The sequence below is a fragment of the Mytilus edulis genome, chromosome 10 (assembly GCF_963676685.1).
Source record: "Mytilus edulis chromosome 10, xbMytEdul2.2, whole genome shotgun sequence".
NCBI lineage: Eukaryota > Metazoa > Mollusca > Bivalvia > Mytilida > Mytilidae > Mytilus > Mytilus edulis.
The window spans coordinates 17,200,487-17,211,225 of record NC_092353.1 but is presented as its reverse complement, the minus strand read 5'-3'; the positions used below and the strand labels follow the sequence as shown (position 1 = coordinate 17,211,225).

Genomic DNA, 10,739 nt, shown 5'->3' with positions numbered 1-10,739 from the left:
ATATTTACAAGGATTTTTATAATATATAAAATGTTTTTTGCAACATCGACTAAAATAGAAAGTTAATTCTGGTAACGGACCTTATTATTTTCCGTTTTTTTTTATATAGAACTTTCGAACGCACCGCAACCTCTGTAGTCGAATCCAAACAATCGAAGCCGAGAATCGAAAATGCCTCGCAATACGTTTGTCAAGTTTAACTTTTTGCTTGTCTTGACAGATTAATAGGTATGTCTTGAAAAAAAGTTCTTCTATTTTGCAGTTTTTTAATAAACTATAATAGAGTGGGTCTCATTCACAGGTATTTTGGGCATATTGACCCCCCCTTTTTTGGACCTCACTAAAAAAAAAATTGTTTGGTGTTTTTTTTAAATTTATTTACAATTTTCTACAATGTATAAACATATATCAAGTCTCAACAATCCATTGCTAGTCGATTACAATAATTTTTTTACTATCTATACGAGCCCCAAGTGAAAAAAGAAGCAATGGATTGTAGACTTGATATATGTTTATACATTGTAGAAAATTGTAAATAAATAAATAAAAAAAACACCAAACAATTTTTTTTTAGTGAGGTCCAAAAAAGGGGGGTCAATGCTCCAAATACCTGTGGTCTCATTGGGTCTAAGCGTGACGCGGGATTGCCGATTTTTTGTAAGCGTGACACGTGGAAGTCAAATTATTGTGTCGTGAAAACGGGAAATGAGGTCTTGCGGGACCCGGGAAATGACAAAAAAAAAAGAGAATTGCTTACGTATATAGTGTAAGCGGGATCCGGGAATCTGACAAAACAGTAAGCGGGATCCGGGATCGAAACCCCCAATGAGACCCCCAATAGATAGCAATTAAGAAACAGAAAAAGCAAAAAAATAAAACTATACATTATAAGATCTACAAATAATGATTTTTCTTATCATTTTTTGCTTTTTTTAACTATAGGAGTTAGGACAAGATTTGTATAGTACTGAGCTATACAAATCCTTGGTTAGAGGAAAAATTTAAAAAGCAAAAACTGAAGCTTGGACCATATTTGTTTTATAGTCCCAGAAAAAAGTTATGAAAAAGAAGATCTTCAAGTAAGTCAATCATCACACTAGTTATAGGGTAATTTATAATACAATTTCAGTAATCATTTCAGTATTTAAATGAAGGATATTTGGTGTGTCAAGGAGACAACTACACACCAAAGTACAAATGTAAGCAGTTATAGACAACTGTACGCACGGTCTTAAAAAATGCGAAAATCCCATACCATATGATCGGGCATAAAAGGCCTGGTCAACGTGAAAAATGTGGAACATTTAAAATGGGAAAACTAAAATTTAACAATATAGTTTACGAAAAACAAATACTGCAGACATTAACTAATGTGTTAAACAATCACTGAGATACAAGCTTACAGTCTACCTACAAACGATCAACGCATTTTATTTCTATATATCATATATCCTGCTACACATGCAACGACCGTTGTGTCGCTCAAAGTTAGTGCAAATTCGATGATATCACATTCGAAGAGATGAGAACGGGATTATGGCTACGATAGTTTGAAGATATATGACAATTTGAAGATATCAGTGATCCTGTGGCACAGACATTTTATGAAGGTCACTTAAATCACTTATTACGGCCTCCTTTAAACTATAGTTAGGATAATTTTACCATTAGGAACCCTCAGTTCATTAGAGAGCAATACTTTAACTTCAATCTGGGTGAGGGTATGGTTTTTTGCCTTGAATAAGATTTTCTCTCTCACGCAATACGCATAACTTTTTTCAGCTTTTGGACGCTACCAATCAAATTTGTTTTCTTCAAAATTTTACACTATACGTGACAAGTATGGGGTAAATCTGGATTCATAATTTTTTATTTTTTTTTGTCGATTACTTGACCACGATTTTATTTTCATCAAATTCTTATCATATTGTTTTAGGAAAAAAACACAACTCCTCTTCAATTGAAATGGTCTTTCCCTTAGTTTCCTTGAAAGCAGGCAACTAGTTTCACGTTATAAATCAAGCTGATCGACCATTAGACGCGTGTCTCCCATTTACAAATGAATTAACAAATTAAGTAATGCTATCTGATATATTAAATTACTGGTTATGACATAAAACGGCATTACTATGTTGAACAGTATCTGCGTATCCTTGTGGACTCATTTTACTTCCATTTTTGTTAATATTCGTTTAGCTTATAATAAATCTGTTTTATGGCTGTTCTCAATGACTCATGTCATTACCATGTATAATGACTGTTCTAGTGGACTGATGACGTATCCGGGTTTACCACTATTCTCATGAACTCTCATGTTTTATTTCTGATATCATTCTACTTTTATGTCTAATGACATTCCCTCTTTTATACTTTCATTACATGTGTTTTGTTATTCTATGTTTTATGACTGATACATTTCATTCCATGTTTTGTGACTGTTCTAATAAACTAATGTCATTCCCTGATTTACGACTGTTCTAATGGACTCAGTGATATCTTTTCGTGTTATGATTGTTCTTGTTGACTGAAGTGATAATTTAGTCTTGTATACCTTAATTTCTTATTATTTGTTTTGGACTTTGAAATATTTCAGTATATGCGAATACTTTCAATTCAGTACTTGTTTTTTTAATTCTTTTTTAGTTTTGTTGTTTATTTGTGTGCGTTGTGTCGATCTGACTAGTCAATCCTTGATCAAGTGATTTGTATATATTATGTGATCTTATGTTTTACCACTGTTTTAGAATTTAAGAGTGTTTAGCTACAGCAACCATAGCTAGCCCCTCCACATTCTGTATGTGCCTCTCCAAAGTCAGGAACGTGTAAAAAGAGATTTGAAATAACAAAAATATCAGACTCCAAGGAAAATTCAAATCGGAAAAAATCAAAAGCTCAAACAAATGGAAAACAATTGCAATATTCCTGAGTTGGTACAGACATTTCTTATCTAGAAAAAAGTTTGAAATCATCTGTTATTCTCCCCCCCCCCCCCTGTTTATCGTATTTGCCTTTTCGTTTGTTGTGTTTGTTCATACATCAAACCATTGATATTCTCACTTGAATTCTTTGCGTATGTCATTTGGGGTTTCAAATAGTTTCAATGTGGTATGGACTTTGTTCATTGCGTAGGGCCTATCGGAAAAATATAGTTCTAATTTTGACGTCAATTGGTCTCGGTGTAAATGCTTTTAATTTGCAAACATATATTTTATGAATGTTTTGAAGGACTGTTTTATAATTGTTATGGAGAACTGATTAATTTGTGATTTGAAGGACTGTTTTATGTGTGTTCTGAGTGACTGATTTACGAATGTTTTTAAGGACTGATTTCTCAACCCATTTTCTGATTGTTACAAAAGACTGATGTCACACTCCCTGATTGTTTTGAGGGATTTCTCCGCGGTTGAGGATCGGGATACCCCGGTGTGTTTCTCTTTTGTGTACTATAGATGTACACGAGTATCGATTATTACAGTATGTATCAACAGTCTTTGCAAAATCAGTGCAGCTATTCTTCATTTCAAGACTCAAAATTTCAAGTTGTTTTGTCACCATACAACTAAGATAATGAAACTATCAAATGAATGAAGAAGAATATATTATATTCAACTTTTTATAAAACAAAAAATAAATTAACTACATATGATGTGCCTTGATACAATTGACTAGCTTACTAACAAACAAAAACGAAACATGCATTATAATGTAAAACTATACATAAATTGTTCATAAAAGTAAAGTTAACTTTAATTAACAGTACAGAGAAAAAAAATATAATATATTAAGTTGAAAGAATACTGAAACTTTTATATTAAAGACTCCTATTTTTAACAATTAATAGTTACGGTTATATTTGACAATTACACACTAAGATATAGCTAGATTGCACATTTCCGGCTGGTTTTTTTTAATTTATAAAAAAAAAGGAAAACAAATATCTGATTTCTGTTCATATTCTTCAAAGAAGTCAATTGCCATGATTTTTTTTTATATTATTATCAATATTACTATTTTTGAGAAACTATCAGTAAAATATATTATACCAAAATCTTTATAAATGTTCTAGTTTATTATAATTCTTGTAAGATCGTGAAAAGTATACATAATTATAGTAAATAAAGGAAACCCTAGGAATAAAATACGAATTGACAATTGTAAATGAGTAAATAAGTCTGTAATTATTAATCATTTATCATTCTCTGTTTTCCAAAACTCTGTCCTGCTTGGCTGGCACCTTGGTTACTCCCGTACTGAAGACTGACAACATTTTTACCAGCTGCTATTTGTTCTTCCGTAAATTCTATTTGTTGTTTTTCTGCCATCTTTGGACCCAGTGGTGGACCTGTATATTCCGGATGAGTTTGTGTCTGAAAAAATTAAATAATTACTTAAAATATCTGTGCTGTGTTTTAAAATTCTGAAGAACATTGAACAAAAACAAAACTATTAAAGGAATCAACTCTTTTAGAGAAAATCCTTATATCAAACCTATATTTTATTGCAATCCAAATGTATCTTTCTCATGAAATAAGATAGAGTGACTTCCCTTAGACCATAAGCATTACAAAAAATGTTAACGTGTGAAAAATTGATGAAGTAAATATCAGTGTCACTATATCGTGAATTTTTTTAGTATATTTAAATTGTATTGTCTTATTATTTACTAACCGTTCTTCCTAACGCAAATATACATTGTGTAACTTGAGGAATATTCTTTCGTTCCCATAAATCAACAGTCTGGAAAACTTCTGTTACTGGTACCCCGTATTTTTTGGCAGCTTCTTGGAATCTCTCTATGTTTTGCATTAAAGCAAAACCTCCTCCCTTTGTATCAATTTTCTTTATACATCCGGGCATTAATTTCTTCATCAAACTAAATACAAAATACATAAATATAAGTAAAATTATTCTAATCATTTAGTGAAAATAATTACAGATTCGGAGCCTTTCATTTTAGACTTACAAAACAACAGTTTCCATAGTACACGGATGCCCCACATTTTCTATGTTCAGTGGCCCATAAAATTTGGGTCAAAACTCTAATTTGGCATTAAAATTAGAAAGACCATATCATAGGGAACATGTGTACTAAGTTTCAATTCGATTGGACTTCAATATAAAAAAGAAGATGTGGTATCAACTTCATCAAACATGCTAGTGTTACTGTTAGTACCTTAAGTAATACTAAACGTTGACTATTTTCATATTTCCGTAGATATTTTTTTTCAAATGAGTTAAAAAGGTGTACCTACAAGATAGAATTGATTGTCTATTGATATTTCACTACATTCAAGTAATAAAAAAGATGCATCATAATATATTAAAACTTTATATAATGTGTGTGTTTTTGAGTATATAACATAAATAAATCTTATATCTTGGCACTATTATTTATATGCTATTAATTAAAAGGAAACATAGATAAACAATGCATATATTTTCCGCTTTTTTGGTTTTTGTACATAATTTTCGCCAAAATATTATTCTTACTTGCATAATACAATCCCGTCTCGTAGAACATCTTCATAAGGTTTAGATCTATCTACAGGTTCTCCTAAATTGGCTTCAATCCAATCAAGAGCTTGTTTTTCCAATTCTTTATCCCTCTGAAATGACAGAAAATATATGTTATCAACATACTAGCAAATCCTATATATTTTCTCCTAAAAATGGTTCTATTAGATGAAAAAGGTCATCAATATAAATTTTAAGACAAGAAATGCCTCGGATATAGAGTCCGCAGCTATTGCTTGGAATCTTTCTAAGCTCCAACCAAACAGTACACCGGTGATATGTTAATGTCAATGAATATACTGGCAGTGATATATTTAATGATACGAATTTATGTCAAGATATTGTGACTTCGATTAGTGATTAAAAACTTCTTGACGTCAAGAAAGCAGGGAGATATGGAACTGTCTCTGAACCAAGATAGAAACAAACACCGTTTAATTATACATTCGTCAGATGCAGTTTTGTGTCAGCTCATTTTATATAAACCCTGCTTACTGGATGTTATAAGCAAGCAGCAATGGATAAATATGTACTCTGTTTTTATTTTTATATACATAGAAAGCTTAAGAATCCATATCGCCAGATTGTCTCATTATATGGTCCTAAACAACGGGAAGTCCGGTGGATGTCAATATAGAATTTTCTGACCAAATGCCCGAGCATAGATTTTCAGTCTTAAATGGCACACGCCCCATATGGTTACTGACAAACACTTTTTACGCCAGCCTTTCTTCAAATCCTTGATCAACCCCTGGTTTGGAATCATTCTCAAAACAAGAGATCTATATTTTGATTAGATTGATAAAACTGTTGATTTTAGAAAACTTTCTGGTATATATGATTAATCTAGAATAGCATCCCTATCGGTAGTAGTTGTAGGACAAGTTTGTATTACTACATGATATCTTAATTCTAACCTTGAAAAATTGTTTATTACAACAGCCACTCGTTTTATATGATTGCCAAGGATTTGCTTAATAAGAAAAAAGCTATTAGTAAACCTTGAAAACTTGTTAATTACAACAGCCATGCACTCGTTTAATATGTTTGCCAAGGGTTTGCTTAATAAGACAAAAGCTATCACTTATCTGATACTATGGGAAATTCTAATATTTTATATATTTCCATTTTGAGATTAAGCACCCACTTATGTTTAATTATGATCACAGGAGTTACAATATGAATAGGCAAAGAGAGAACATGACACTACTATATAACAAACTGTGTTACAGAAGTCTCATTATGAACGCACAATACAAATTATCTTAAAAAAACCACGCAGTAACCAAATAATATCGGGTTTGCTGTATTTTTTTTCTCGTCTCTTTTTTTCCATAGCACAGCTGAATATGATCTAGCTAAGATATCATAATAGTCAAATTATCATTGTTACAAGGTATGTGTATTAGAAATGAGTTGGGACCTTTCTGTATGTGCATTTTTTCATGTAGTAGACATATCTTCTCCGATGAAAACTTGTGTTTAAGAACTCATTTCAAAAAGTCCCCTGAACATAAGTTAAGATCTGGTGACTATAAGTCATTTTGAATTTCAATGTCATAATTAAATGCAACATGCTATATAGATCTTTATAAACAAAACTTCTGTTCATTTTTCATGATAAACCGTCTATGAAATTTCCTCGTCAGTGCACCAGATAAGCTAGGGAAACTGTTACAGTCATTCACTCTTATTGTAAAGTGCATATACATTCTAGTAGCAATGCATAATTACACGTGAATGCAATCACAATGATGTCATTATTTTCCACTACTAATTTATCATCTGCATCACAGACAACCTTTGCAAGAATAAATATGATCGTTAATTGTTTTTTTTTTTAAACCCACCTTTTCTTTCTAAACACACGGTTATAGAATCAAAGTAAAGAAAATAAACCTAAAAAATGCATAGTACTAAAGAATACAGGGAAGAATACAATATCACATTTGTTTATTATCTGTTTTCAAACTTTGAAGCAAACTTATTACTCTTACTATTATATTTTAATATCCCTTATATAGGATGTTACCCGTTAGTCAAAGTTGACCGATCTTATTTTGACTTTTGATAGTTTTAAATGTTTTTTTATTTAAGTATATATTTTCAAAATTTGGGTCAAGAGCGTTCTTAATTATATTTCTGTTGGTTTTGATAATTTTCAAATGTTTGTAGTTATTATGGTTTCCAAAAGTTGTCTATGGGCGTGTTTGACGAATGAAGGCGAGATGCTGAAGATGATGTACGTAGGGCAGCATCCTGTATGATTACTAAATATACTCAGTCTGTTTCCAAAATAAGCAAAATACAAAAAGATATATTTATATCCCAAATTGTGAAAAAAAGAATGTAATAACTTTAAAATGCTCTCTTCAATCACACCTACATTAAAAATGATTTCGTCCCATTTGACGTTTTTGTTTTGCAACTCAACATGTTTTAAGATGTTATGAACGACATTTGGCATATTGATAATTGATCTGGTACATCAACTCCCTCTACAAACATAACTAATTAACGCACCATTAAACAGAAACCTTTACTACATCGTAATTATCCAAACAGATATAAGAAACATCAATTCCTCATTTACATGTTTTTGGTTTGATTCCAAATTCATAGTTTGTCTAGATCTTTACGTCAGATGTTTCAAAATGTCTGACAACATACGTTGCAATCTTTAGTTCACCACCCTAACGAGTATACATGTACTTATAACAATTTATTTGTATCATTATAATAGAATAAAAGTACTTTTTCTACTATAGACATTTTCGATCATTTATCAAACTCTTGATTATAAGCCGACCGGCCTTTCTTCAGTTATCAATTATTGGTAAATCTTGCCATGCTTTTTCGATCGAATTGAGTTACTTTGATACATACCAATTAGATTAAAGTTAAAAACAAAGAAACAATTACAGATGCTCTTTCATTTTTAATTTTTAATTGCTGTCCTTCGCTTTTTCTACTTTTGATCACAGTCCTGCAGGATTAACTAGACCATAGAGGTATTACATCTATGACTAGACTGACGTTCATGAAAAGGTGAAAATTTTTCAGAAAACTGAAAACTCGGAATTGCGCAATAGATCCTGATATGTTACATCTTTTGTCTATAAAATTAAGAAATAATTCATGGAAGCCATAGATTATTGGAAATTTACACATGGCCTGGGCCGTGATATTCGAATTTTATCCTGAGCGTTAGCGAGGGATAAAATTAACGAATATCACGGCCCAGGCCATGTGTAAATTTCCAATAATCTATGGCTTCCATGAATTATTTCGATTCTAATAGGACAAATACGATCATTAAAAAACTGAAGCGAGGGTGGGTAAAGTTGTGTGTGTGGCTGTTCTTTTTTACTCCCTGTTAGATAAAGCTCAAAAATTCTAATAGATCCGTAGCTTGCATGGATTATTTCTTGAACAACCGTTGAAAAAAAATCTGTTTCATTCTCAAAACAAACAATTGTCATTTTGATTTAGACGTTTTTCTCGTGAGCTACCGTCAAATCCAAAGTTGACATTTCGTAACTAAGGAGCCGACATGTTGACTTGCTGAAATCAGTAAATATGCGAATAATGCAATAGAATAGAAAATCAAACAAAATCTACCTTGATAATCAATTTTAATACAATAGTAAACGACATTTCAATAGTTCACGTAACAGAAAATTTTCAACTCTAGCGTTTTCATTTGTATGACGTCGTGTTTTGAAATGACTTAAATGCGCCAAAAACATTAATAGACTTTCGCGGAATTTTATTTTGTTTTTATTTTGTTGGTTTTTTCCGATCTCTTGTGCATTACTTCTTTTTATTATGCATCTGAATAAGAATAAAAGTGATTTTGTCTTTTTTTAATTGCAATTTTTAAAACAATAAAATCGACAAAGGGTTTGCAAATAGGTTTCAATACATGTGGATTTACGTGGGAAGTATATTGTAACAGCCATTATTATGTACACCACGGAGTCTGCGCTAAGTATAGATATATCGAGAATTTTATCACAGTGTTGTTTACAAAGCGAAAGAAGCACGTCATATTAGAATATGTATTATACAAGGAAATAATCATTGTAAAAATCTATTGTTTAAATATTACTTTTCTGTCTATGGTAAAAAGAAAATCGCTTTTTTTTTGTGCTGTGATAGTAGACGAACATAATTGTAGGGCATCTAATGTTGAAACTGACGGATGTCAAGAACATATATATCGATATTTTTGGTGCTTGATTTTGCCTGTGGTCCACAGCATGTTTGCCCGATATCATCATTTTGCGGCTGACTAGGCTTCCTATGAAATTGATGCCACCAAAAGGTAGTCAGGCGTCCGAACATTCTCGGCCTAACTGCTTGCTACCCTTACCGACGAGAAGCAAATCTTGGTCAGGTCCCTACACTTGTACCAGTAGAATTTGAAATCTGATCCCCCTGCTTTAAAATTTCTATACTTTAATGCGAAACGGCTTTTCTTAAAACTTTTTTTTATCAGCAATATTTGCATGTATGACTACGAGGCCCGTTTGCTTAACTTTCATAAATTATGAGAACTTTCACATAAGTTATTCCACATCGCATATGCCCTTATCTAAAATTAGAAAAAAATACCTATATATAAACAGGTATTTTTTTTCAGAGACAAGTATCTGTGCTACATCGGTCTGTTTCGAGATTTTCAACTATTCAATTCAATGAACAACATATTGCTTTTTCAAAACTACATTAAACCTGGAACTTTCAGATAATAGTTTTACTAGGTTCGAAGAACACGTCGACGCCTCGGGATCATTAGCTAAATAAATGTACTTTAAAGTTAATTGTCAAGTCAAAAATGTCCGTTTTACAAATAAAACCTTTTAATTCAGAAAGTAAGTCATTGTTTGTAAAGCAAATTAGACCCCCTCCCCCCAAATTACACGGAAACCAAGTTATGAAATGGAACTATAATTGTAAGTCTACTTAATTTTGCGGTCATCTACAAAATAACATCGGTATCATTATAAAATTATAGACTCACCTTTGGTGGCATTTTTGTTATTTATTATAAACAATATGTATCCAGTCTAAACTGTATATATAATTTGCAAGGTGATTTCTCAAAGGCGTTTGCGTAAATAATCAAATTGCGGGTTATTCTATTTATTGATCAGGTAACGAAGGATGTTGCACTCACTTTTGTGTTGATTTCAATCTTAAAGTTTTTCTCTGCTATTTAC

General features: G+C 31.6%; 1 protein-coding gene across 1 annotated transcript; it reads right to left on the bottom strand.

The window, feature by feature from the left end:
• Positions 1-3,599: 3,599 nt before the first annotated feature.
• LOC139493529 (myophilin-like) lies at positions 3,600-10,661 on the bottom strand. Its single transcript, XM_071282015.1, has 4 exons — positions 10,541-10,661; positions 5,491-5,606; positions 4,669-4,873; positions 3,600-4,367 (listed from the first exon to the last, which is right to left on the bottom strand). The coding sequence occupies exons 1-4, from the start codon at positions 10,550-10,552 to the stop codon at positions 4,182-4,184; spliced, it is 519 nt and encodes a 172-aa protein (XP_071138116.1). The 5' UTR covers positions 10,553-10,661; the 3' UTR covers positions 3,600-4,181.
• Positions 10,662-10,739: the final 78 nt, after the last annotated feature.

Bases quoted from the DNA above. Each gene is read 5' to 3' on its own strand.
- LOC139493529 (XM_071282015.1), bottom strand. The intron at 4,874-5,490 runs GTAAGAATAATA...TTTTGTATTTAG, and splicing joins GACGGGATTGTATTATGCAA to TTTGATGAAGAAATTAATGC. The intron at 4,368-4,668 runs GTTAGTAAATAA...TAATTTTTTCAG, and splicing joins TATTTGCGTTAGGAAGAACG to ACACAAACTCATCCGGAATA.